A 27899-nucleotide genomic window follows, 5' to 3' on the forward strand; every position below is an offset into this window, starting at 1 on the left:
ATTTCTCATTCCTCCTGAAGCATGGGATAAACCAGCAGTTTTTATTATCGATCAGCTCTGGGAGAAGCTGCTGCTTCCCTCGTGGGTGCCTTTGCCCAGGTGTTTCTGAAGGAGAAGGACAGGCAGGAGAGACGATGGCGGCAGGGGCCGAGCTGGGCCGTTGTCAAACTGCAGAGCAAATTCAGGAGTGCTGGTGCCTCCGTGTCCTCCAGGAGAATGTCACCCTCACCCAGGCTCACTCCCGAGGTTACCAGCCAAGGGACAGCCAAGGGACAGCCCTTTGGCCTTGCCAAGGGACAGCCAGCTGGGGATGTCCAGGCCTCTCGTGTTGGCTCGCGGCCTGCTCCGTGTGTGTTTGTGTGGCTGATGTGTCCCTCAGCAGGACAATTCTGTCCTCATCCTCTAGGAAGCGTTACAGGAGGCTGAAGAAGACTTTGGTGCCATTTCAAACCGTGGTTGTAATCTCCAGACCTTTGATTCAAAGGAGGAAGCGCTGCCAGGGAACAACAGAGCAAGGTGTGCAGGAGGGGCTGTTTCTGGGTGAGGCCAGGGCAGGGATGGCTTTGGAGGCTTTGCTGGAAGTGAGGTGAGGTGTCCTCACCCACTGAGGTGTCCTTCACCCTCTGTCTGACATAAATGGACTCAAATGAAGGAACCAGAGGGGCTGGAGCTTCTCTCTCTAAATGACATGCACAATTGGCACAGGTATTGCAACACAGCTGATTCATGGGTCTGGCTGTGTGAGCCAGGGTGGGAATGATGCCTTAAGTTTTATGTTTTTCAGATCCTGTACTGCATTAGGGTATAACTCTGAACTCCATATAGAGTGTTAGTAAGCTCTCTTCATATTTTGGTCAGACAAAACAATCCTTCCAGACCTGAGAACCAAGGCCACCATCACAGCCTCAGGCCTGAAAAGTATAAACAAAAATGAATTGGGGGAAGCAAAGTGGGGGAATGTGACTTCATTACCTGAAGCTGTAATTGGACAATTAACCTCTGATATATTATGAATGGCCAAATTTACATCTGTCTGAAAAACTCATGACCATCATCCATCTTGGGTGTGGCCTCTGCCAGGCTCCTGCACTGCCCAAGGTGTATCTGTTGAAGGCCTTTAATAAATACCTACTTTATTCTCTAACTGTCTGTCCTCTGTTCTAGGCATCACTCCAGGCTGCCTATGTGAGACAAGAGCTAATTCGATCTGTGGTTTTCAGAGCTGCTGTTCTGCTCAAGCTGTAAGAAGTCATTCATCTTGCTTTTTTTGTTGCCCAGTTCCATTACTGATGGTGACTGAATTGCAAGGTTCTTTCAGTCCACGATGATCCTCCCCTGATCCCTTACAGCTGCCTCAGGCTGCTCAAGCCGTTGGCCTCTTGGAAATCAGCTGGGGTGAGAGCAGGATGGCAGGTTTTTGAGAAGATGGAAAATAGTGTACAGGAGAGAGCCATGGTTCTGTCCTATGGGTATAATGTATTCTGCACAAACTATTAAAATAAAATTGGGAAATTAAAATGTTGCACCTGAATGGTAAAGGTAATTACCTTATTATTAAACGGCCATTTCCTTACTATTAAAATAAATCTGGAAAGAGGAAATCAGACCACTCTTCCTTAGAGTAGCAGTGACATCTCATAGCTGTCAGCTTTACAAGGGAAGGACCCAGCACAGCTCCTGGCATGGCTGAGGGCATGGTGGGGCAGAGGGTTAAGGACAGTGCTGTTGATGCAGACCTGCAGAGGTTCCTCCTCTCTTGCCATGCCCAGCACAGCATGAGTTTCTATTCTGTTTCTTGCCCTTCCCACTTGGACAAGATCCAGATTTTCTTTCTCCCAGGTAACCACAACAGTGCAGCTCTTTTGAATCTGTTTCTGTTCCTTCAGTGTTTGTTTGCTGAGGTCTCTTTACATGCAGTAGCAGCAGCAAAGGTCTCAAAGTTCACCTGCTGCAAAGTTCCTCCTTTCCCCCACCCCACAGCCCTGCTCTTTAGACTTTAGTTTGTCACTGTCTTTCTCAGCCCAGCCCTCATAAGCTCCCATGTAGTCACAGAGCTCTGCACCACTGACAGGCAGGAGAGAGGCAGAGAAGGAGACAGAGACCCTCCTTCCCCATCTCAGGTGAGTGATGAGGATGGGGAGCAATAGAAGGGATGGCAAAGGGCAGAGCTGCGAGGCAGTTTAGCTTTTGGTGTCCCTCCCACCTTTCTAAAGGATTTCCTCTCCATGGACAAGTTCATCTGTCCTGTTCAGGCTGTTATCAGGTGCTTTGGTGCTGAAGGAGGTGGGTAAATATTTCTGGCAGCTGCTGGGTGCCTTTGTCCTGAGCCACATCAAATGCCCAGCAAGGGAAGGTGTGGCAGGATGCTGGGCAGGTGCTGGAGGCTCTTGCTGTTGAATTGTGTCATGAAGGGCAGGAGGTGTTTCAGCAGAGCTCAGGTCTTTGCCTGGGCAGCCCCTTCTCAGCACACTGTGCTGGGGTCCCAGGAAGGCTCTGTAGCTGTTCTGTGATTTTATCTGCTGGAGCAGGACACCATCTCCTGGCCACCCTCAGCATCTGCCCCCAGAAGAGCTGGAATTTAATTCATACACTTATCTTCCCACCCTCTATCCCCTTTTCATCTCCTAACAGCAAGATTTAGAGGAAAGGAAAAAAAGAAGGATCTCCCTGGCCTGTGGTGACAGAGAATAGTCCCAGCCAAGGAATGGTGAGTTGTCAAATGGTCTGGGAGGGCCTGAGATTAAAAAAAAAAAAAAAATCAGGTTCTCCAGGTGTTCTCCCTCCCTTGTGCCTCCTCAGGCCAGGTTTGCTGGGGAACAACAGAACATCTAGAGGGGGCACACATGTCTGGAACCTGGTACAGAATGCAGGTTAGATGGTGTCAAGGGCCTTCTAATACAGAAATGTCTCATTAGTTCAGTGTTTTCCATGCTCTGGGCACAGCCAGGCACCATCAACCAGTCCTGAGCCAGAGCACTGTGTTTGCTCACAGCACTGCACCTGGTCTGCAGAGGTGGAGGGAAGATTATTTTTGGTGATCATCTTTGTTGTGAGGGGTGGGAATGAGACACTTCTGCATAAATGTATTGACAGAAGCTGATGTAGAGGAAAGGATGTATTAAAGGCTTCACAACACTTTTAGCCTGTATCAACATTTCTAACTAATGCCTTTATTGATGTGTCTAACTGGACACATATTTGCTGCAGTGTCTGTATCAAGGGAATCTGAATTGATATTATCCACAATTCTCTATGGATCTGTCAGTAAAGAAAAATTAGCCCTGGGTGCTCTTGTATCACCTGCTTCCTCAGGTGTGGATCCAGAACTGTGGAATTTCACAGTCCACTTCCTGAATACACCATTGAAAAGCCAGACTTGAAGTCAAGTATCTTATGAGAAAAATCAAGCTGATCAAAAATGTTGTGAATCTCTCTTTAAGTTTTATGTGGAGAGAGATGTCAGAATAATGTGCTGGTAACAAGAGGCTTTACTATGCAGATCTTAAAAAAAAAAATAAATCCAAAAAATCCCAAAAGCTCCTGTTTTGTGACTTTGGCTTGGTTTTATAATGCCTTAATTTGAGTAGTTCTGTCTGAAACGCCCTGAGCTGACTCTACATGCAGTGATGGTGACACACTGGGTTGTATTGGCCCATCTGCTTCCTACCCTGCAGCAGTGCAAGGTGCAAACCAGTGAAAAATCAAGACTCATTGGCAAGATTCTCATGTGGATTACCCTGGTAGAGCTCTGAGCTTTCTTAGGAACCTCCAGCATATATCAAAGATCAGAAACAGGTCTCATTTTATGCTGCAGTACTTTTGGATACTGAAAAATCAAAACAAAACTGTCAGGAAAGTGCAAGAGGAAATGGCCCTTACCCTTCAGGTGCAATCTCTACAGTGCAATATGCCACACTTGAAAGGAATGAGGGATGAGTCAAAGAAAGCCAGCTTTCCTGTCCTTCCCCTTGTGGCAGTTGATATTTTATTCAGGAATTGCTCCCCTTCCCCTCCTTTCTGACCCATGTCCCACAGCTGTGCTCGTGCAATACCTCCGTGTCTGCAATGGCTCTGAATGTTGTGGAGGCAGAAGTCACTGCTTTGGCTCACATGCTCCATCCCTGTCCTGGCAGCTTTTCCAAGGCAGTTTCACCCAGTCTCAGCTCAGGGGTTTTGTGTGGTTTTTTCTCTGCTGGCAGCCAGTGACTGGTTTGTTTTTCTCTCCAGGACGTGGGGCTGCTGGAGATCCCTGCAGAGCTTGCAGCCCTCCTGCACTCTGTTGAAGGTGAGAAATCCTCCTCCTTCCCTCCCTCTCCTGCACTGTTTCACTGAGTATTTCCTTGTTTATATCAGAGTACGTCTTTGTTCTCCCTGCTGCCTGTCACTGGGCTGGATTAGATTAATTATCATTGCAGTGTAAACATGATCAAATGGTACCATTGGTGTTGTTTCCTGACACGGTGGGGAGGAAAAGCAACTTGGGCCAGGGGGCAGGACACCAGCTTGAAAATCAACATCTTTGTTAATTTTTCAGCTCTTCCTTTGAACTGGGCTGGTAGAACTGATGGCAGGGATGGTGCAAAACTCTTTGGTCAAAGTTATGTGACAGCAAACTGCTTAATGATCCCAGGTCTCTGGCAGAGATGAATATCTGGTGTGGAAAAACTTAAACCCATCTTTTACCTACTCTAAAATCTTTAAGGAAATTGAAGGGGAAGAAAATGACAGTTTTGACAATTTCAAATAAATATTTTTATGTTTCATTAAAAATTATTTCCTCAAAGCGAAGTTTAAAATCAAAGGAAGTAGAAACAGGGTAACAGCTTGACTAATAACTTGAGATATAACAATTTGTCAGTCCAAGGATGTAGCAGTAATAGAAATTGAGTGTGTGTTAATTTATCAATTTAGGGATGCACCAATTGGCTTTCAAATCACCAAAATACCACTAAGTGCAATAATTTCACAAGCTGTTGATCTGACCCTGAGCATTAAGTTTTGTGCAGTTGTGTTTCCTCTGTAGCTCTCTGTACAATGTGAATATTCAAGTTGCAAATTGGTTGAGGCAGGATTTGCCTCTCTCTGTCAGTGTGGTGTCAAAGCCAAAGCCAGCTGTGCCTGTGGCCTTCTGTGGGGGACAGTGAGGGAGACAATCAGGCAGAAGAGTCTGGTGGATTGGAGCAGACTGTGCTGGATTCCCAAATAGCTCCCATTTCATGGCAGAGCCCTCCAGGGACTATCAGCTGGTCTAGTGAGCAGTGTAAGCCAGAGGGGCTCAGGGAACAGTGAAACTGCTGGAAATGAGAACTGATGGGATGTGAATGGGGAGGATTGGAGAGCACGGGGTACAGCTGGAGAGAGGAATGCACAGGAGCTGTGCTGCATTGAGAAATCCCTTCATTTAGTGATGTTTGCTCCTCTCTTATCTCATTACAAAGACCTCTCATTTCCTTGTGGACTGGGCTGTTGTCAGCAGTATCTCTGTATGGACTCAGCATTTCCTCTCTGCAAAGGCTGCAGAGCAGCCTTGAATCTCCAGGTGTTCCCTGGGGAGAAGAGTCTGAAAGATCAGAGCTGTAAAATCTCCCTGCTGAAGGGAGTTTTTGTGGTCTCAGGGGGTGAGGCTGTGTCTGCTGGGGGTCTGAGGCAGCAGGGCTGGGCTGGGTGTCCCTGGGGCTCCCAGGGTGAGGTGCAGCTCAGCCAGGAGCTGCTGTGTGACTTGTTTGTGTCCTGCCACCACACCAGACCTCCTTCCCTTGCAGGTCGACACCAAGCACAGGCCAACCAGATAACTGAGACACAGCCCCCAGAAGTGAAGGTCAAGGATGACCTTTCCCTCCCACCCACCATCAACAGCCATCCCTTCTCCTCCTTCGTCAAATCACACTTCCAGGTGGGAGCTCTTTTTATCTCTCTTCACTGCCTCCCCTGTGGGCAAACACACTGGTTTTAGCAACACCAGGAGGAGATATTTCTACCCTTTTTGTTTCTTTGTAGAAGCCAGATTTCCCTGCCCCTGGTCAGCCTCTGCAGCACCCCTTAACCCGCCTGGATGCTGCACACCAGGAGAGTGCACTGGAGATAAACAAACTGGTAAGAGACATTGTTCTTGACCTTGCTGAGGGACAGGTGGGCACAGACAATGTTTTGATGCCTTTATACAACAAGTTGCTGGAGGTGGATACTGTTCTTACAATACGTGGAGGGCTGGAAAAGCAGAATAAATTGCTCCTTCTAGGCCCTGGAGCAGCCTGACAGAGATCACACACAGCCCCTTGAGGCTGCTGTGTTTTTGGGGATGCACAGACCAGCCACAGACTGCTGGGGTCAAAGTGAATTACCTGCTGATGGAGCCTCAGAATTTGGCAGGACATATAGGAATAGGACCGCTAAACTTTATTATCCCAATTTTCCAGACTCAGTGGCAATGATAAGGGAAGTCTGTCTTCTCAACCACTTGCTCATCTATCAGTCATAAAAACGTTTCATTTAACCCAGATCTGTTCCATGATGTGGTTTGTAGCAGACATCTCAATTGCACCTCGGGCTCACAGATGTGTCAGTGCCCAACAGGGGACAGTGAACTGTTGTTTAAAGGCTGGAAAAGGGCAGGGACTTTGTCATCAGGAAAAGTACACCTGGAACCACACCCTCACTCTGTAGTGTTTCTGTGAAGGGGATGGTGCTATTTCATCTCTGTGGATGTGAAACATATATTTCTTTATATTTCTTCTTTAAAATGGTTGAAAATAGAATGAAACTCCAGATACTTTCTAAGTAAATCTGGTCATCTTTTTGGGCATTACATGGAATTAAAATAAGCCCATTAAGAAAGTTAATACCTAAAAACAGTCTCTTGTTTTGTCCTTGTGATCCCAATTATAGAAGAGCATAAGCTTCAATAAAATCTTGTGAATAGGATTGTGTTTTAGCACAATTTTTCTTAAGATCAAAGGCAGTTTTTCTCCCCTGCTAATGAAGTAGGGATTTGCTACAAAGAATTCCATGAGAACTAAACAACCACCATCCCGTTTTTCTCAGTGAATCTCTGACACACTTGGTACCATTAAGTGTTTTCAGAAGTATTGTTATGCTTAAATGTTCTTTCCAAATCTGTCCATTTTAGAAAAAAAAATAATTTGTGACATATTGAAGTATAGACAATGAAAGAAATAATTCTGTATCTGAGGGTGATACATACAAACTAAAGAAGCATTGAAGATGTTGATATGCATAGTCAAGAAGCTGAATCATTTCTCAGTGACTGTGTTGAGGCACCACATCCCATAGTACTTGGTATAATATTAACTGTACCAAAGGCTTTGAAGCACTCAGTGGGCTCAGTATCCTGTGGTAATTTACTTGTGTGTCTAAGCCCTGCCCAAGGGGAAATATTTTGCCCTAGACCAAATTCTGAGTCATACCTCAGAAGAGACTGAAGTCACCCTGACTTTTAGTCAGGATCCAATCTCTCTAAACGTTGCCTCCCAAATTGCCCAGCACTTTGGTAGTGCACAAAACCTGAGGACAGGCCCCAGTCTGATTGTTGGAGGGTCCTGGTGTCCCAAGTCCTCACAGCACAGGCTGGGACAGAGGGTTACAGCTCCAGTTCTCTCTCTCTCTTGCCCCCAATGCTTCCAGATTTTGCGGTTCATCGGTGACCAGAGTCTCCGTGGCTGGCAGGAGGTCCTGCTGGGCAACTACATTGCTGGGAGAGGTTTGAGCGATGCCGCTCTGCGTGATGAGATCTTCAGCCAGGTGGTTGCCCAGACCTGGAGGAGCCCGGACACGGAGCGCAGCCAGCGAGGCTGGGTGCTGATGGCCACTCTGCTGAGCTGCTTTGGCCCCTCTCCAGCACTGGAGAAGCCACTGCTGAAGTAAGAGGAGAAAAAGCCAAGGCAGGCTTGCAGAGGGGTTGAGAGGGGTGAGCAGTGCTACATGCAGCTCCTTCTCCTAGGTTTGTGTCAGACTATGGCCTGGAGGGCTACAGCGCTGTCTGCCAGCGCAAGATGCTGACGGCAGCTCAGTGTGCACAGACAGAGCCTGCGCCCTCTCGGGCCTACCCTCCCACCCAGCTGGAGTGGACAGCCAACCAGAGGAGAGGCAAGATGGTGCTGGATGTCCATACCTTTCATGGTAACTCAGTCTTCTGCCCTCCTGCTGTCTTTTAGTCTCTAAGGACTTTTCCCGTGCAGAAATCAGCACTTGGGAAACAGTTCCCTCAACTCAGAATGCTGTTTGCTGGTACAGCCATGGGGGAAACAAGCATCTGAATTTAGACCCAAAACTTGCAAGGTCTGGGCCAGGTGGGACCTGCTTCTCAGGCTGAGGGATGAGATTGTCCTGGGTTTGGGCCCTGCTCAACAGAGGGCTGTTCAGGTGTGCATCAGGGCTGCTATCCATTACAGCCAATGCAGCAGGACTTTGTTGCAGGGAATTTCTGCCCTTCTCAAATATTACCTGAAGCTGCCTCTTGAGCAACCAGCAGCTCTATGAATTGAACACAGAACATCCCTACTCTGGCTCCTTATGAGTGGAGTGATCCCCAGGCAAAGCAGGACACTGCAGGTTTTCACCTGTCAGGTTGGAAATGCCAGCCTGTGCCACCAAACAGATATTTTGGATATGAAGTATCCATGTGGAGCCTTCCATGAGCTTTCAGTCCTCCTGTGGCCCTGCTCAGGAGTGTGTGAGATTTCCAGCTGGGCTCTGCCTGTGTCCCATGTGGGTGTTGCTTTGGGTCCTGCCAGGGAGGCTGTGGGTACTGACTTTGCTCTCTGTGCCAGAGGAGAAGTTCTCAACTGAGGTGGAGTCCTGGATGACTGGGGAGCAGTGTGCAGCCTGCATCCTGAGTGCAAGGTACTGCCAGAGGACGGGAGCAGCTCTGGGGGTGTGTGAGAGGCTGTCACCAGCTCTGAGGCTCAGCCTGGTTTGGTCTGCAGGCTGGGGTTTATATGGTCATGTGTGGAATACTCACTTCTTGCCCACTCCAGCCTGTGCTCCCTTCTTCACCCTTAACATAACCCTCAACCATAAACAATGGGCTTCTTTAAGAACAGAGGAACCACTGGTGTGATCTCTGACAGCAGTTTCAGGAAAAAAAAAATTATAAAAAGGACAAATCTTGAATGCTTCTATTTTTTTTTTCCTAACCCTGGGCACTTAATAGTTGATTCACACCTTAAATCTAAAGGATTTAAGCCAGGATAGACAAGGCAAGAAGCAACTGAATACAATGTTTTCCTTCCTCTCCCTTTCCCCTGCTTGCATGGACACCTTTCCTCTGCCAGGGGCTGTGACAAGAGCACTCGAGGGTGGTCTGTCTCCATGTTCACTGGCAACACATGGCAGGACCTGCTGGGCTGTGACTTTGTGCTGGACCTCATTGGAGAGATGGAGGACACCAGCAACTTCATTAGCTCCTGCCGGGCCCCCACTGAGTACCCCATCACTCCAGAAAGGGACAGGAGCATCCTGCAGTCCTCTGACCTGGACATGTGAGCCACCAGTTCCTCCTGCCTCACCACCTGTGGCCCTGTCACCCATCTTCCAGCACTCTGGTCCTCATCTTTTTCCTCTCCAACAGGATCCCTCCTGCTCCAGGTATCCAGGCCCCTGCCTTCCCCCCACCCAGCCTGCCTCCAGAATTCACTGGTCTCCATCCAGGTGAGCTTTAGCCCAGGACTGTGGCTGGCACTGGGAAGGGCCAGATGAGCCCCAGCCAGGGCATCAGGGCAGAGGGGGAGTCAGGTGATTCTTCTTGTTGTAGAGCCCCCCTCTGAACCATGACTAATAGGGACTGGAGGCAGGGGAAGGTTTCTTACCTGCCTTGTCACCTTGTCACCTTCTGTCTGCTCCCAGATCCAAGATTTAGAGATGACCTGAGGAACCCTGTGGGCTTGGATCACTATGTGGATGATCTCTTCAGCCCTGTGCTGCATCAGAGCTCCAGAGCATCTGTGAGTGCCCTGATGTTCCCTCCTGCCTCTCTCTGCAGCTCCCCAGTCCCTGTGAATCCTGCAAGTTTTTCCTGCCTACTCACTGTCCCTGCTGGGCTCAGACACACCTTTGAATGTCTTTCCCTCTGGGAAGTCTGTCCCTCTGAGCTCAGATAACTCTTTTGGGCTTCTTTTGATGCAGGATTTGGAGAGCAGGGAGAACCTCAACAGACGCATGAAAGGAGGTGGGAAGATTGGCCCCACACAGAGAGGAATCTTTCCTTCTACAGGTCTGTAAGGGCATGGGGACACCTGGGACTACATGACCTTCAGTGAGCACAAGTCAGGGAGCCCCTTAAATGCTAATTATTGCATGTTCAGCTGGTTCATGCAGAGCACTGGGCTTTAGCCCAGGCTGCACTCCTCACTCCCAGGTGAGACAGATGCCTTGCAGAGGTGTTAGATAAGGGAATTGCTTTGTTGTGCTTGTAATTTCTCTTTCAAGCTGGCCTTGGGGTCAAGGCAGCAGGTATCTTGCTTCTGACCCAGGCCACCTCTTCCCTAGACAAATATTTGTAAGCCATGTATTCACCTTCTATTCACCCCATGCTTTCACAGAACAGTTGGTGCCTTTACCAGGGGTGGTTTTAATCTTTTTTATTACTTCCTTACAGAACTTCCCATCATCTGTAGCTATTTCTTGGGTTAGTAACTCTGAAACCTGAAGAGGTTCTGGTTTGTGCGTTTGGTTTCTTTGCTTTTCCTCATTTCTGTGGAGCTGACACTCTGGCATTTGCAGCAGGGTGGAGTCAAACACCAATATGTTCATGGCACTGACAAATCTGAATCTGCATGGGTAGGAGCACACCCAGCAGTCTCAGAAAGGTGGGGAATGTCCAGTTCAGTCATTCCTGAGACAGGGACTACTTCTGGCTATTGGAGAGGCTCTGGGGCATGACAAGCCCTATCACAGCTCACTGGCCTGAGGCCAGTTTGTCACTAAGGTGGCTTCTTAGATGAGTGAGGTGTATGATGATCACCCCAGGGCCATTCTCACTGGTGAGGACATAATGATTCAATAGATTTGTGCTGTGTGCTGACTCCTCTCAGCTGAGTCTGACCCCCACATCCCTTATTCTGCTGGATTCACACTCAGTGGGGTTTATCTGTGACCCCCATATGGGACTTGGCTGCTGGGAGCAGAGGAATTCCTCTCTCCCCACAGCTCCTCCCCATGACACACAGTGCCATCCAGGCCAGGGCTCCTTGTTCATCCAGCCTTGCCACTCACTGCAAAGACACCAGTGTGACAGTCCCAGCCCCAGAGATCGTTGCCCAGTCCTCAAGAGAAAGCCTCTGTAATCATAGACAGGCAGGAATTATTTACAAGTTTAATAATGAAGAATGGTGGTGTCCAAAGCTAGGCTGCAGAAACAGAGTCTGGATACTGCTATTTAAAACCTGGCAGGCCACACATTTTTCTTAGTTTTCCTTTTTCCACCTGAGTTTTGCTGTGTCCTGCTGTGGTTGGTGCATGTGGAGAGCACCAGGAGTGCTCTCTGGGGCTGCTCAGGATATTCTCATTTGGGATTCTCCAAAGCACTGTGCACTTGGTCTTTTGCCTCTAGGCTTGTCTGGAATGACTCAAACACCAGTTTACCAGCCCATGCCCTCCATGATGGGGATGCCAGCAGCCATGCCCATGATGCCAGGGGTTGGTGGGGTTGCACCTATGCCAGGTAATAGCAGTGTTTCTGTAACTGCAGAGGGCAGGGGGTGGAAGGGGGCTGTCAGTGAAGCCTGTGCATTTCAGTGTCAGGTGAGGGGCTCAGTGGGGAATGTTCACCTGTAGGATTTTGAAGATGTGTGTGTTGTCTTCCACAGCCATGGTGATGCCCCAGCCTGTGGTTCCAGCTGTAGATCCCAGCCAGCTGGCAGCACAGCAGCAAGCCTTTATCAACCAGCAGGCCATGCTCATGGTGAGTGGAAGGGCCCCAGGAACTGCCACACATTGGTGTTTGTGCCTTGGAGGGGGAGCCCAGCTCTCCTCCTCTTTGGGCCTGCTCTGTGTCACTCTCTGCTCATGTGCTGGGGTGAACTCTATTTTAATCCCCACTATAAAGTGGGCATTATTCAAGACTGCAAAACTGGGAACCCTCTTTTTGCCCCTTTGTGTCCATGGGGACACTGAGGCACCATCAGTGAGTGAGGAGCAGAGACAGGAGCAGCCCTGAGAAGATTCAGTTGTAGATCCCATTGGGTTTTAAGCTGGGATTTGCTACAGATACAGGTCTGCAGTGTTCTGCTTTCTGTGCAAAGCTCTGTGAGTGCATGGCAGTCCCAGGCTGGCAGCTGAGCCTTTGAGGGGTGTTAGGAGCTCTGCATCCTTGGCCAGGTGGGAGAAGACTCCCTGGGCATGCCTTGTCCACACACTGGGAAATTTGCTGTGCACTGTGTGGATGTTTTGGGACTGATTAACAGTGAAAAAACAGACAGGCTGTGACTGGTGGCTGGGTTTGTGTAGCCTAGAGCTCACAGACATTGCAATTCCTTCCCCAGGCCCAGCAGATGACCCTTCAAGCCATGAGCATTTCCCAGCAGCAGCAGCAGCAGGAGCTGCAGAAGCAGCAAAAGTCCCTTGAGAACTCAAGGCCAAGAGTCTCAAGCCCAGCAGCAGCCTCAGCCCCAGCCACTCTCCCAAAACCCAAGAAGCCTTCCAGCAGCCAGGCTGCTGCCACACCATCAAGGTCTCCAGAGCCACCAGCCAAGGCAAAAGAGCCGGTATGAGAAACAAGCAGGGGTGGGTTTGGTTTGAATTTCCTGTTTGGTGTTTGCTCTGCATCCACCCTTGTGTGGCCATGCTTTGGCACAGAGGAGAGCACAGATTTGTGCTTCCTGATGATACTGAGACCTTTCAAATTCTGCTTGCTCAGTCTTTAAGGATCAAACCTCAGTGGCTTGTGCTCTGTGGAGGTTTGGCTGTAGGGTTGGCCAATTCATTTGCAGTTAAGCTGAATTTTTCCACAGGAGAATTAATTACTCTGGGTTCTTTATCTTCCAGCAAGCTGTGTTGGGCCTCTAACATAATCCTCCTTCTCTGTCCTTGGCTGAGGGTTCCTTGTGTTAGAAATTGACCTATTGGGACACTCCTGGATGTGGAGAGGTTCTAGATCAGAGCAGACTGAGACAAAATTACCCCTGAGCTGAAGGGGACTGCAGAGGTACTGCTGCTGGTGCTAACTAAACAAGTTGTGCACTGTCTGTAGGATTATGACTACGTGGAAGAGTTTTCCAGCAGTGAGGATGATGACTGTCCTCGGGAAACCTTCCAGCAGAAGAAAGAGTACTTCCAGAAGATGGGTGAGTGTCTGCCACTTTGGGAATTTCACTCATCAGAACACCTTGCTCTGCAGCCTTCCTGGCATGCCCAGGTGTTCTTGTTTCCCTGTCTGGAATCCAGTTAATCCCTGCAGGAGCTGCTGGTGATGTGTGTACAGGAGTTTGGGGTCCTTGCAATTCAGATTGTGAGCTGTAGTGGGGCCAGTTTTCTAGAAATCTCTGGGCATGTGACTGCCACATCCCCCCTCACTCTAGAAAAGAGGTTTTTGCTGACTGAGATAAGAGTGAGAGCTGTGCCATCTGTGCCAGGTTTTGGTGTGGGTTAGACTAGCTCAAGTTCCCCTTTCTATACAGGAGAGCAGCACATTCGAGTGAAGAAAGTCAGACCTAGCAAAACCTGGATTCCTCCAGCAAAACCCCAGCCAACAGAGCAGGAGGAGGAGGAGAAAAGAGAGGAGCTGGAGAAGAGGAAAAAGGAGGAGCTGGAGAAGAGGAAAGAAGAGAAAGAAGAGAAGCCTGTCCCTAAACCAGAGCCAGGTAAGGTGTTGTGCAGTGGAGACTCAAGCAGGTTGACAAGGAAGGTCTTTCTAGGAACATCAGGCCAGGATTTAGGCAGAGGAAGAAAGGATCTGGCTCTTCTGGGAGTCTGTATCTTGACAGGAGAGGAAAGAGGAGTGTCAGGCCATTGCCAGTCAGCATCAGAGGAAAAGAAAGGGAAGGTCAAGAGAGATAAAGGGATTTCTCTTGTGTCTTTGCTGGTCTGCTGATTAAAACTGTCACCCCAATAGCTCCTGCTTCCCCTCTGCCACCTCCCGAGCCAAAGCCAAAAAAGGAGACACCAAAACCAAAGAAGGAGCCGCCTGTAGTGAAGCCTTCAGGCCCTGAGAGGCGTCCTGCACCCAGCCGTGAGATTGGGAACATCATCAAAATGTACCAGAGCAGACCAGCCCCCGAGCCCCAGCCCGTCCAGCCCTGCAGGTGAGAGTGTGGGACCCCCCTGTGGGCAGGAGGGACATGGGGGTTCTCTATCTCAGCTCTGCCAGTGGCTCCATTGTGCCCCAAGCACACATTGCTGTTCCATGTTCCCTTGCAGGAGAGTATCCAAGCCATTTGTAAAGAAGAACGACCCCAAAAATGAGGCTCTGGCCAAGCTGGGAATGATGAACCCCTCACCTCAGCGATCAGTGAGTTCTTTGCTCTCTGGTTACTTCAGGAGCTCAGCAGAGAGAGCCTGTCCATCCCATATCCAGCAGGCTGGGGTCTCCCTTGTGCTGCAGTAGCAGCAACCCAATTTCTGGTTGGGTTGTGAGATAGCTGGGAGCTCACATCATGGTGTGGTTCCAGTCTGTAAAGTCACCTGAGGTCCTGAAGAAAAGGCTCTGGAGCAGGAAGTCCTATGGTCAGATGCTAAAGGCTGATCTGGAAGCAAGCAACTCATGTTCTCTACGTTTGACACCAAGGCTTTGGCTTGTTAACATCCTTTTTTCCTTTCCAAACTGGAGGCTTTGATGTTAAATACTTGGTCCTCTTGGTTTGGTTGATCATCTCTTTGTAGATTTTGTGTTGATCTAAAGGCAGTGGTGGGCTGTTCACACAGATCCTGCTCCAGGGGTGGGCTGCTGCCCCAGGATGATTTAGAACAGCAGTGTCAGGACAGAACCCAGGAATGCAGGGAAAGACTGGCTCAAATGGTTTTGTTGTCTTGTAGCCATCTCCTGTGCCACAGGAGAAGAAAACGCCTCCACCTGTCAAGCCCAAGCCAGGCCCAGCTTCCAGCTCTATCAAGGAAAAGCAGCTGCCTCTCCTGTCCATCTTCAAACCAGAGGGTGCCCCACCAGCTGCCCAGGCCCCTCATGCTCCCCCTCTTCCCCCACCAACACCTGAGGACTACGGCAGGCAGGAGCCCACAGGGAAGGGTGAGTGTTGGTGTCACCCATGTGGGATTTGGAAGCAGGGCAGGGAGGGGATGGGGCTGGGATCAGCCCAGGGGAGTCATGGCACAGGTCCTGGCATTGGCAGGGACTGAGTGGCTGTGTGAGAGCAAGGAGATGGTGCAATCTCACCTGTGAGCAATCAGAGATGTCACAGCTCCAGCCTGGCCCAGAAACCAGCGTGGCACTTCCCAGCTCTCAACTCTTCCCTTCTGAAAAATGCAGCTAAAAATAGAAACGTCCTTTGGGCTACAGCTTTATCAAGGTCCAGCCCACAATACTTTTATTGTTTACCTGCAGCATAATTATCTAAGTGGCAATTAGTGGGTGGACTTTAGACCAGGGAGCAATGGGAAGCCAGGTCTTTTACCTTACAAACCTCTGGAGGGATCTTAGGCTGAGGAACAGGGAATGTTTCTCAGAGGGAGGCTGAGCCTGGGAGACCTTGGACACATAAAGAGTGTTTGGATGCTGCCCATTTAAAAAAAGTAGAGCTAAGACTTATCAGCAGTAATTTGGAAGTGTTATTCAGTCTTAGTTTTGCCTCTGAATTTCAGTGTGAGCCTGAATTAATTTTATACATTGGATACCCGTATCACATTCCACAACCTGCAAGGAACAGTCAGTCAAACACATTACTGAAGGACTCCATCCTGCAGCAACTTCCCTGCTATAAAAGAATTTCCTTGTTAGCTCCTCCTCTCTTAAAAAATTATTCTTTAGGAAGTCCTGTGAAAGTAAATCAAAGTAACTGGATTAGCCTGAAAAATTCCTTCATGCATTGGAATAGGGCTATAGAAACAGCTGAAGTATGAAAATGACTACATTATTTGTCTATGAACTATGAAGGTTTGAAGTGCTTAAATGAAGACATTCTCACCTCATAAATTAGGAACTTTGAGCAGTTGCCTTCAGACTCAGCCTGTCTTTAACACATCTGCAGAGAGACAGTCTGGTGCTAGTTTTGGGTGCCCTGAACCAGAACCCTGCAGCCTCCAAGCTCAGGGGAGAACTTTTCTGTCCCTCTGAAACCTTTAGCAGCCTGTTGATAATGACACAAAGTGAAACCTGTCTCCAACCTCAAGCACCAGGAGAGTGGTTTGTGTGGGAGGCTCAGTGCTCCCCATGCCTAGAGTGTTTCTGTTCTTAGCAATGAACTTTGTGGCTAGACAGTGGAAGTGTAAATGCTACCAGAAATTCTGGGAATGCCTGGTTTGTGCTCACATGAGCTGGTCACTGAGCTTCAGGGGATTCCCTGACAGGAATATTCCATCAGGAACTGTCCCCTTTCTCCTGCCAGGTCTTTGATGGATGGAAAGGACCTTGTAGCCCTCACAGCCCATCTTCACTGCTTTTTCTCCCCATGCAGACTCTGCTGTGACAGTGACAGGTGATGATGGCATCAAGACCCAGCTGTACAAGCTCACCACCAGTGTCAGCTTTTCCTATATCGACCCCACCTGGAAAATTTTTCTGCGCAAAGAGGTTCAGTTCCTTAGCTGAGGATTGGCTGGGGGGGAGCTCATCCCATCTTTGGTGAAAATGGGGGTTTTTTTTTGGTCATAGGCACTCAATGTAAGATAAGAGCAGAAAGATAATTCTGGGAGCACAGACCCAGGAGTTGGGGGCAGGGGATCATGTCATGGGGAATCCAGGTCCTGCTCTGCCTTACTGACACTTGTGTCTCAGTTTCTCTACCTGCCCTTTCCTCCCTCTGTAGACCACTGAGAAATCTAGAACTGAATTTGTTGTTGCCTGGTGCTTTCCTGTTAAAATAGTACAAATGTGTTTAAAATCAAGTATTGGAGAGTGTGCTAAACTCACCAGGGTTCCTCCCTTGGTCTGACCTCTCAGGTTTTGATCTTTCACTCCTGGTCCTTCTGTTTACACTCACAGTGTCTCCTCCCTGCCTGTCCCTGGAGATGAACTCACTCCTCCCTGGCAACAGGGCATAAGGATTGCAAAACACGCCTGGGGAGCTACTTCTGCAATATCTGTAACACCACTATTGCCCTCCTCTTGCAGGTGTTTTACCCCAAAGAAAATTTCAGCCACCCTTACTGTCTGAACTTGCTGTGTGAACAGGTAAGCACTGGAGTGTGGCTCAAGGCCAGTTGTCTCTCTGGGGACAAAACACTGCATAATTAAATTCCATTGCATGAGTTACCTTCACTTCTCCAAACCCAGCAGTGCAAGTCTCTTCCCCAGACCCATCCAGTCCCTGTTCACTCCTCCCTGAGACTCAGTTTAACAGCCTCAGGTGCTCCAGCACAGCCAGGTGTGGCCCTTGCAGTGGCAGCCTGTCTGTTCCCTTCCTCTGCAGATCATCCGTGACACCTTCTCCGAGTCCAGCTTTCGGATCTCCAGGGAGGAGAAGCGCAAGATGAAAGATCTGCTGAGTAATTAACAGCCCCATCACCCCTTCCCCTCTGTGCCCATCCCAGCTTCTGCTCTGGAAGGAAAAACTGGCCTCCCACCCTTTCAGTCAGTACTTAGGGCAGAGGAGAAATGTTTGTCACTGCAGCAGGAAAGCACACTTGTAAAGTGCAGTGTAGGAATGTTTGTTTATTCCAAATGGCCCTGAAATTTCTGTGAGCCAGAAAAACTTAGTTCTGAAATGTTTATTGTAGGGAGAGGAAACTGAAGCCCATGGATGGGATTTTGATTTGTTTCAAATTCCATCTGTCATCTCTGACATTATTTCCATGGAGAGAGGGATGGAAACCAATAGTAGACTGGTGTGTGCAAGTGTCCTTTCCCCTCTGCATGTGGTTTGCTGTGCTGTGAACACAGAGGGACTGCTGGGAATGAATCCCTGGGAAGAGGGAGACTTGGCCACCTTTGTCTTTCTGAGCAAGTAACTGTTTTGTAACCCTGCTAGTGGAGTTCCGAGTTGGCAACAATGCCCAGTCCATTCAGGAGGAGGGGATAAAGAAGAGGATTGTGGTGGCTGCTCGGGACAACTGGGCCAACTATTTCTCCCGCCTTTTCCCAGTTCAGGTGAGCCTTAATTCTCTCACCAGACCCTGGGCTTGCTTTAGTTGTGGCTCCAGTTCACTCTTTCTTCTCCCCCTGCCTGGCCACACTGCAGTGATTCTGTACCTTCCATACCTTGCAGGGTTTCACACCTCTTGTGTGGCATCTCCTTTCCCTGGTGCCACCTGTGCAGGTGGGATGCAGCCTTCGGTTCTCTGTGCTGCACTTCCCTTACAGGGTGAAAAGGGAAGTGATGTGCAGCTCCTGGGTGTTTCCCACCGGGGCATGAGGCTGCTGAAGGTGGAGAAGGCAGCTGGATACCGTCCTGAGCACCTCAAGATCCTTTGCAGCTACTGGTGAGCAAAGGGGCCCTGGCTGCTGCAGGACAGTTTGTGTCTGGCAGGGTGTTGGAGGCAATCTGAATGGGGGAGCTGAAAATTCCGAGCTGTGCTGTGCTCTCTAGGATTATCCCAGGCCAGCTGTGACTCACTGACCCTCCTTTTAATGAGTCTGGCTTCTCCTTTTCCTTCCTACCTTGAGCTTTGCTTACAACAAGTGAGCTCACAGGGAGCTCCTCAGGGTGAAAGCCATGAGCAGCTGGAGGAAGGCCAGCATGGAGAATGTTGAGGCATGTCTCCATTCCCAGTCCTTGGAATGGGCTGCCATCCCCATGTTCTGCATCCCAAGCTCTGGCAGAAGGAGCCTGAGCACGCTGGCCTGTGTTCCCAGCTTTGCAGATATACTGTCAGTGGAGATGAAAGGCAGCAATTCCCTGGAGTTCTCCCTGAAGACAGAGCAGCTCATCCTGCACTCTCCGAAGGCTCCGTGCATCAAGGCCATGGTGGAACTCTTCATGCAGGAGCTGAGGCAGGTGAGGCAGCAGCTGGAGTGCAGTAGGGAATGAAGGTGGTTTCCCAGATGAAACTGAGGGTGTCCATGGGATGCCATGATCATCCTTCACATCCCTGGGATGAGATCTGACCTGGCCATGGCCTTTCCCCAGGACACCAACTACGTCGTGGCTCTGCGCAGCTACGTCGTGGATGACAAGAGCCTGCTCAGCTTCAAGAAGGGTGACCTCATCGAGCTGCTGCCCATGCAGGGCGTGGAGCCAGGTGAGGGGGTGTGCTGGGATGGGCAGGACCAGGATCAAGGGCCTGCTGGACCCACGGTGCCCAGAACCAGATGAATACAGGGTGGGCTGGCATCATCAGCCTCCAGCTCTGCCAGACAAGCCTTGTCCCAGTTGCCTCAGTTATAGGAATATATGTTTTATATATATATATATATATATATATATATATATATATATATATGTTTCCTTAGGATGCAGGAAAACCTGGTGAGTCTGATGCTCTTCTTTGCCAGCAGAGAGCTTCAGTGCCCATTTCTCTTGGCAGCTGCCCTTGTTCCTGACCCTTTCTCTGTTCCTTTTCCAGGGTGGCAGTTTGGCTCCACTGGTGGCCGCTGTGGTCTCTTCCCCACCAGCCTGGTGCAGCTGGCTCCTGCCATTGACTACCTCAGCAGCAGCATGGACAGACGGGGAGAGCAGAGGAAGAGCACGAGAGCTCCCCCAGAGAGCAGGAACACCAGCAGGGAGGTGAGCAGTCCTTGGGGAGGGACACCCAGGGGACATGGCTGGGTTCAGCAGGAGCTGTCAGGGTGGGTCCATGGCTCTGGGGGTGTCTGAGGGCAGAGGGAAGAGGATGAGTGCTCAGTCTTTGCAGATGAGACACTCAAATCCATCACCGTGTTGGAGGGGAGGCACCACACACAGATGAGGCCTGGCAGCTGAGAATGCACACTGCAGTTCCTCAGCTGATGTTTTAGGGTGGGTTTGGTGGTGTTCCTGCAGAGTTCTGTTCTCAGCCTGCCACCAGAAGCCACCAGCACCATGCTAGTCCCTGCTGGTGACCATTACACCATGATTGACTTTGCCACCACCTACTTCCGAGAGGCTCAGTCCATGTGAGTAGCCTGTGCTCCTTCCCAAACAGAACCTGGGTAGCCTGACCCACCCCAGGCTGTTTCTGGGGGTATTTCTTGGACTGAATGTTCCCTCTCCTCTGTCTAGGCAGGGCCTGAAGGGGACGCCTGCTGAGAAGAGGAATGTGGCTGAGCTGGTGCGGCACACCAAGGTGAGCTCAGCCCCTGCTCCAGCTCCAGCACTGCCTCTGTCCCCACATGGCCAAGGAACAGACCCTTGGCTACAGTCTCTGGACAAGTTTAGGTGTCCCCTGATCTTCGGTGCTGGATCCTGGCAGCTCAAGTGTCTGGTGCAGAGCACAGCTCTGTGTGACCCTCAGCCCTGGGTTTCCCTGTGCTCTGGCCCTGTAGGTCCCAATCCAGGCGTCTTTGCTCCGCTACTCTGACAGTGAGCTGAACGAGCTGGCCACAAAGAACTTCCAGAGTAAGGAGCTCCCTGGGACACAGCACTGCAGAGGGGGCAGTGGGGTGCTCAGGGTGGGCACACACAGGCATTGTGGGGCTCAGTGGGAGTGGAAACTGGGTGAGGAGGGCCCCTTTCTGCAGTTCATAACCCCCTGTGTGCTTGCTGAGAGCTTCCAGCAAAAGGGGACTTTGCCTTGCGTGCCAAGTGTCCCAGAACACTCTGCCTGGGCTTTGGGCTGACTCCACATGCCCAGCAGAGAAGTTTTCAGGACATTTGTTTGCCCACTGCCAGCCCCATGGCAGAACCACCCCAGCTCAGACTAAAGGCCAGGCTTTGCCTTGCAGCACTGATGAGGTTCATGGGAGATCAGCCAAAACACAAGCACCAGACTGAGGTCCAATGCATCTATGAAATTCTTCAGGTTTGTGAGCTTCCCCTGGGCAAAGTGCAGAGGCACCAATGGGAATGGAGGGCCAAGACCTTGCTGGGAAGGAAAAGAACAGGGAGAACCATAATGTCACCTCCTACGTGAGGAAGGGAGGTGAAACAGACTGTGGGGAGGGTTTGCATGTAAATGGTTTCCCTGGATATCACTGTCTGGATGAGAGCACAACCTGCCTCTGCTCTCTCCTCTTTTGATCCTGAATACACTAGAGAACAGAGGCTGTAAAGCCCAAACTTTAAGGCAAACTTGCAGAGCTCTGAGGTTGGGAGAGGTAGGGCACAGAGATGACCTCATCCCCTCTCTGATACTGTTTTCTCCTCTCTGGATGCAGCTGTGCAAGGAGAAGGAGAATTTACACGATGAGATCTACTGCCAGGTCATCAAACAGGTCACCCACAACCCTCAGCAGTGAGTACCAGCTCCTGAGTGTGCACAGCTGGAGAGGAGCCATGTGCTGCAGGGACACCAGGGCCAGGGGGAAGGCTGTCCCCTCACGATGGGTTGTCCCCAGCTGCTCCAGTGCTGAAGCTCCAGTCACTGGGTCTGGCATTTTCACTTTAGTGGATATTTTTCCTTATATTTCTGGCTGCTGATCCATCTGGGCATAGTAAACATTCCTGGTGGCTCCTGCTCGTGGTGCTGCTCAGGGCCCTGATTCCCTCCTCCCAGCCTTGGGGAATTGACAAACACCAGTCAAGAACTGGCTTGGCCCCACGCTGCCCTGGGAGGTGGCAGCAGTGGCATTGGCATGGCCTTTATTGTTCTTTTTCTTTGCCTGCTATTGGAACAACTGAATCAATCTCTTACTCAGCACAAGAAACCTCTGACCAAGGGCTGACACCTCTTTTTCTGCCAGCTCAGAAGGGCACAAGCTCACTTTGAGCTGCTCAGAGCAGGAATTGATTGTCCCAAGGTGCCCACAGTCCTTTCTGATCCGCAGGGAGAGCGAGCTGCGGGGCTGGCTGCTCCTAAACCTGCTCACTGGGTACTTCCTGCCTTCCAAAATCCTGATGCCCTATGCCACCAAGTTCCTGCAGCTGGCCAGCAGTGATCCATCCAGCACCCACCACGGTAAGACTGTCTGTGTCCTGTAAAGCAAATATTCCAGATCTAATCTCCCTATCCTGTCATTCCTCTGTCCTGGACCACTGTTATGTTTGGAGGTGTCCTGGCAGGGAGGGAGGTGAGGTCAAGGCTCTTTGCTCCCCTAGCAGTGACCAGGGGTGTCTTGGTTTGAACAGACAGGTGTCTGCTAAGGAAGGCAGGAGCTTCCCTTGAAATGGAAAATGTAAACCCCCTCCCTCTGAATTAGGGGCTCCCAGGCAAAGATATGTGAATAGGAATAACAGCTCTTTACTAGGAAACTAAAAATAGAAATGCAGTAAAACAACACTGGCAGAGTCAGAGCAGGAGCTGAGCCCTGTGGGTCAGGGTGGTGGCACAGTCCCATCCCATGGGGGCTCAGCCCTCCTGCAGTGCCAGCTGTGCTTCTGCTGGAGCAGGGATCCTGCACAAGGCTGGAGTTTTCCTCTGGAGCTCCAGGGCTGCTGGAGATGGGCCTGCTCTCCCTCTGGGAATGCAGGGCAGGAGAAAGCTGCTCCTCTGGGAATGCAGGGGGCAAAGGCTGCTGTGCTGTTCCAGGCTCAGATTGTATCCAGGTAGGAATGCTTGGCTCCTCCCCTGGGCGGAGCATCTCCCATGGGATGCTGGAATTTGATCAGCCATGCAGGGACACTCCCTGGCAATGAACAGCAGAGTTTTCCTGGAAGGAGGATTTGTTGTGGGAGAGAAAAATAAAAAACTGCCCAGGGAACAGCAGAGAACTGCCCCAGCTCTGACAGATGGTGATAGAATACACACAGCCAGCCACATCTTGCAACCTAAGACAAGGGATAAATTCAACCCAGCCAGGATGACCCAACACCACAGGACACTGTGTTTAGCTCTTTGTTTGGTTCAGCACATGGAGCTTTTTCCTTTTCCTGCAGATATTGCCAAGATCTGCCAGAGCAACCTGCGCAAAAACTTCCTGTACGGGGGCCGTCGGCACCTCCCCTTCCCTGTGGAGATGGAGGCACTGCTGGTATGGAGGGGCAGGGAGGTGGGGTGGCTGCTGGGAAGGAGGACACAGAGCAGGCTTTGGAGGTGCCACGGGCAGTGTGACAGGGACAGCTGGTGTTTCAGGAGAGGAAGGAGCTTGGGAAGTGCAGTGCCATGGGGTGGGCAGGGAAGAGGCAGGTGCTGTGGGCAAGCAGTGGCAGCAGGGATGAAGAAGGAGAGGGACAAACACCTGGGGCTGGTGGGACCCTGCATGTCCTGCTGCCTGATCTTTGTCCTTTCAGAAGGGACACGGTGCCCGCCGGCTGGTTGTGCTGATGCCTGGAGGCATGGAGTACCTCACCAGGATCAGGACATTCACTGTGAGTTTCCAGCTGTGAATTCCTTCATTGGTCTGGACTCTGAGCCACACCAGGGAAATCCCTTGCCTGACAAGGAATAATGTGTCTGCCTGCTCTCGGGGTTGCCTGGTCAGGTTATTCATTTCCTTCTTTCCTTGCTTCAGGTGGCCAAGGAGCTCCTGCAGGAGATCTGTGAGCAGATGGGAATCGGTGAACAGCAAGAAACACAGGACTTTGTTCTCTTTGCTATCAGGAGTGACGACAAAAATCTCGGCAAGTAGAGACCAGCATGGAGCTTCTCTCTGCCAGCAGCCTCTGCAAAGGGAGCATCACAGCTCCTGCTTGGAATAGTTCCTCCACCCTTGCTGCCTCCTGGGCAGTTTCCCTCTGTATTGGGGTTAAGGATTGATCTTTCTCAGGGGCTGTGTTGCTTGTTCCTGGAAAGGGGTGTGGAGTTCTGTGTCCCTTTGCAATGGCTGATGGTTGGAGTCTCAGGGCAGGGTGGAACTGAGGTGGGCAGGAAGGCTCCAGTCCCAGCCTCTCCACTAGGAAGGATGGATGACCCTCTCTCTGTGTCATGTAGGTAAAATGGTGAGGCCAATAAAACTGGAGGAGTATCTCCATGATTACCTGCTGGAGGACAAGCTGGTCACTGTGACCTTACGCAGGCTCATCTGGAGGACACCTCTGCACTTTGACAACCAAGTTTACACAGATGTCCATTATGGACAGGTGAGCAAGACCCTCCCTAGCAGGGACAGATGTGGTGTCCCAGCCAACAGGAATGTCCCAAAAAGCAGGAGGGCTGATAGGCTTTGTGTGCTGTTTCTGGGAGTGACTGAACACTGAAGATATGGAAGCTGTGCCTGTGGCCTTAGCCTGGAGCAGAGCTGTTCCACACATTGTGCAGCTCCCCAGGCTCTTCCTGAGCTCAGAGAGCCTTTGTTTTGCATTATCAGCAGGGCAGGATGGGGGTCTGTGCAGCCTGGCACTGCCCAGGCTTGCCTGTACACTCTGGCAGCTTTAACAAAGGCCTCTTTGCTGTGCTGCCCCTCAGGTGCTGTGGGATTACCTGAATGGGAGGATCCTGGTGAAGCAGAATAAAGAGATGGAGATGCAGGTGGGCCTTTTGGCAATGTTCCAGCACTGGGCCAAAGTGGAGCAGCAGAACTCTGCTCCCTCCAGGTATGTCTGTGGCAGAGGGGATCTCTCTGTGATGGCCACAGGCACCACAGGGTTAGGGGCAGCTACCTGGGAGTCCTCTTTGAATAATTAAGAAATGTCCAGTTCTGGAGAACACAGAGGGTCAAGAGAGTGCCATGGTCATTTCATTTGATTGCCATGGATTTGTAACACCAAGAAGAAAGGGCATGAGCTCATGGTTTGGGTGAATCCTCCTTTGTTCTCTCTCACAAGTGTCAGAGGTTTCAACCCTGGACACCTGAAATCTGTAGTGAGATGCCCAATGGGAACAAAATTGTCCCTGGATACTGGAAGCCTTCAGTCCTACACTTCCAAGCTGTGCTTTGCCACTCCTTCCTTTCCTTATGCACTTTGACTTGGAGTTGGGCTAATGCCTCCATCAGATCCCCTTAAAGCACCAGCAGCAGGGAAATGGCAAACCCTGCTGGGCACTGAGGAGCTCTTGCTGTCTCCAGAAAGGAGGGATTTCTCTCCATGCCCTGGTCAGTGGAGCACAGCTGAATTCTCTGTGGACAAGGGTGGTCTCACTGTCTCTGATGGTTCCTTCCACCTCACCCAACTCAGGCATCACCTGTTGTGCTCTTCCTCTCCCCCTTCACTCTTGTTCCCAGTGGAAAATTGTTGCCCCATCCCCTCCTTCCTCTTAATCCCCTGGCTGATGTTTGATTTTAGCTGGGCAGGGCGTGAATTAGAATCTGTTTTTGGCACAGGGAGGAGCTGAAGGAATACACTCCAAAGAGCCTGCAGTCCTCCATCAGCCTCAAGGCTCTGCACAGCCTCGTGGCCACACTGCTGAGAACAAGGCAGCCCCTCCAGCCACGGGATGCAAAAATCCAGTTCATAGGTGAGGAGACGTCCAGATCTGCTTCAGTTTCTGTGCTGTCTCAGCTTCTGGAAGCTGCTCTGAATTTTGGGACAATTCATGAGGTTGTTGATGGTTCTTGGAGCCTGGAATGAGCCATGAGAATGGAATTCCCTGACAGCTCCTCACTGTGGATTAGATCTTGTTCCCAAGCATGGTGATCATGGTAGAAGTTCCATCTCTTGTAGGGGTCTGCAGTGGATTTTCAGAGCTCTGTACAAGCTGTGTTTTAATTGATATTCTGGCTACATGTCTGTTTTCCAGTCAGAAAAGGACAGGACATCCACTCAGGCCGGTGAGAATTGAGTCTCAGAAGCCAGGGAGGGAGGCAGAAGTTACCAAGATTACTTTTTAATGTAGAAAATCTTGAGAAAACTGGCAGCTTTTACCACCCCAGGCTGGTGCAGTAAATTGTTGGCTGAAAGCTGCTGACCTCAGGCCACTTTTTGCTCTCTTCTAGAGAACGTGATGAAATTGCCTTTCTTTGACTACGCCATCTTCATAGTGGAGAGAATCAGTGATAACACCATCCCTGTGCCCTGTTTCTTTGGTGTGAACAAGGAGGAGATCATTGTGGTGGATGGCACCAGCCAGGTACGCCAGACAATCCCCCCTGCTGTCTGTCAGGTATGAACTGTGACTTTAGAAGAACTTGTGAAGGAAGAGGCTGGACTTCCCTGCATCACAGCCACTCTGACAACAGCACTGGCCCAGAGCAAGAGAGTGTGCAACAGGCATTATTGTCATGGGCTCTTTTGTAAGTCCAGTGTTTATGCTAACAAGCACAATCCACATCAAAACTAAACGTAGAACACATTCCTGTTTGTCCCAGTCCTGTGGGAGTTCCAGGGCTGTATCCTGCACACACCACCCTGTGCCCCAGCTTTCCACAGGCTCTTGAGGTGACTTGTGGTGAGAATCGGACGGTTTCACTTTGGGGACTGCTCCTGAGAGTGGCTGGTGGCTTTTCCCCCTGGCAGGCGGTGTCCCGGGCCATCCCCCTGAAGGAGCTGCAGAAGATGCGCACGCTGAGGCCCTTCTCCGACGGGGGCCTTCCCGGCCTGGAGCTCCACTATGGCTCCCCTGGCAGCCCCAGGGCCCTGTGGCTGGAACTGTCGCAGGTGAGATCAGCCCGGGCCTGCAGCTTCCTCCTGGCACCTCCCAAACTGCCCTCCCCTGCCCAGGCGAGCCGCTGCTGAGGGATGGTGCTGCTCCTCTCTCTGTCCCAAAGTGGAGGGGGACACTGCATTTCCAGGCTTGGAAATGCAGCACATGGCTGATATTTAATTATGGGAAGTGATTTATGGGGATATTTAAGCAGGAGAAGCAGCTCTTTCCGGGGCAGAGTGGTTGATGCTGGTTTGTGTTTTGACAGGCCAAAGAACTGTACCACACGATTGTTGTCATCCTGGATAAAACAGAGCTGCACTCCTAGAGCCTTAAAGGAGGAGAATGGCCAAGGAAAATAGCACTGTTTCCCTTTCTCTGAACTTGGTCAGTGCTCCCTGACCTCTCTTTGGGAGAGAACTCTTCCAGAAGACACCCATGACCTCAGCCAGCTGCTTTCTAAGAATGCCACCACAGCGTTTGTTGATGGAGTGACCATAACCCTCGTGACCTGCCACTCAGCCCTCAAGCACTTCCTTGAAACAATCCCTGCTGTGGCTAAACAAACCCCAAGGGCCTCTCCACACCACAGCCCGTTCCAACAAAGAGCAGCTGACCCAAAGCAGGCACTTGCCTTCAAGCTTTGCACCTCCTTTCTCTTTTGAATTAATTATCACGAGCAAAGCCTGGTGCTTGCTAGAGATTTGTGTATCCCAATGCCCAGCTGAGGCTGTGCAATGCCTGCAGGGGCTGCTGGTGTTTTCCAGGAGCCAGATTTGTCTCTGAATTGATATGCAGAGATCCTGTAGCAGGATTTGTGAAGCAATTTGTAGAAAGCAGATCAGTGTTAATCATACAATTAACATATATGCTGGGGCACAGATGGAGCTGCAGTGGTAAGGAAGTTTATTGTTAATTAATTTCTCACTGACATAATTATATGCATATGCTTCCCTCTACTATAAAGAAGTCAGTCATGGCCATGCAGCTGTCAGGCTTCAATGATGGCTCTGTGCCCATGGATAAAGCTTCTTCAAACAGAACTTGTTTTATACTGAAGTGTTTTGGGTTGTACAAAAATATTTAATTTATTTTTATTGCCACAGCTCTCCTAATGACCTGAGGAGTAACTGCCCTTTAGGAAATTGCAATAAAATAATCATAAAGATGTTCTGAAGTTGTATGCTAGTTGTTACATTTAACCTGGGAAAACTGAACTGCAGGCAATGGGCAAAGCTTGTGGAAGATGTTGTCACTGTTGGCAGGGAAGGGGGATAGATCTGAGGGTGCTCAGTAATGCACAGTTA

General features: G+C 50.3%; 1 protein-coding gene across 5 annotated transcripts; it reads left to right on the plus strand.

Moving 5' to 3' along the window:
• MYO15B (myosin XVB) lies at positions 1-27758 on the plus strand. 5 transcript variants are annotated; one of them, XM_064395501.1, is made up of 44 exons: positions 1-246; positions 407-498; positions 1163-1241; positions 4228-4285; positions 5763-5893; positions 5998-6093; positions 7642-7877; positions 7958-8136; positions 8787-8859; positions 9291-9497; positions 9587-9666; positions 9862-9959; positions 10141-10228; positions 11567-11677; positions 11823-11917; positions 12498-12719; positions 13205-13298; positions 13632-13814; positions 14066-14255; positions 14371-14461; positions 14986-15193; positions 16578-16693; positions 17234-17293; positions 17532-17607; positions 18090-18208; positions 18422-18540; positions 18914-19055; positions 19188-19299; positions 19624-19784; positions 20040-20152; positions 20259-20322; positions 20522-20594; positions 20921-20997; positions 21353-21429; positions 21962-22092; positions 23010-23104; positions 23364-23441; positions 23585-23693; positions 24004-24152; positions 24478-24605; positions 25334-25467; positions 25946-26079; positions 26466-26606; positions 26861-27758. In XM_064395501.1, exons 1-44 carry the CDS (start codon positions 217-219, stop codon positions 26918-26920), a joined length of 5109 nt encoding a protein of 1702 aa, XP_064251571.1. In that variant the 5' UTR covers positions 1-216; the 3' UTR covers positions 26921-27758. The 5 variants fall into 5 exon arrangements, with proteins under 5 accessions (XP_064251571.1, XP_064251576.1, XP_064251572.1 ...); XM_064395506.1 differs by lacking the exons at positions 1-246; positions 407-498 and adding exons at positions 515-705; positions 2632-2707 and having other exon boundaries at positions 1165-1241; XM_064395503.1 differs by lacking the exons at positions 1-246; positions 407-498 and adding exons at positions 2021-2120; positions 2632-2707 and having other exon boundaries at positions 1223-1241.
• Positions 27759-27899: the final 141 nt, after the last annotated feature.

This window comes from Passer domesticus, chromosome 20 (genome assembly GCF_036417665.1).
Source record: "Passer domesticus isolate bPasDom1 chromosome 20, bPasDom1.hap1, whole genome shotgun sequence".
NCBI lineage: Eukaryota > Metazoa > Chordata > Aves > Passeriformes > Passeridae > Passer > Passer domesticus.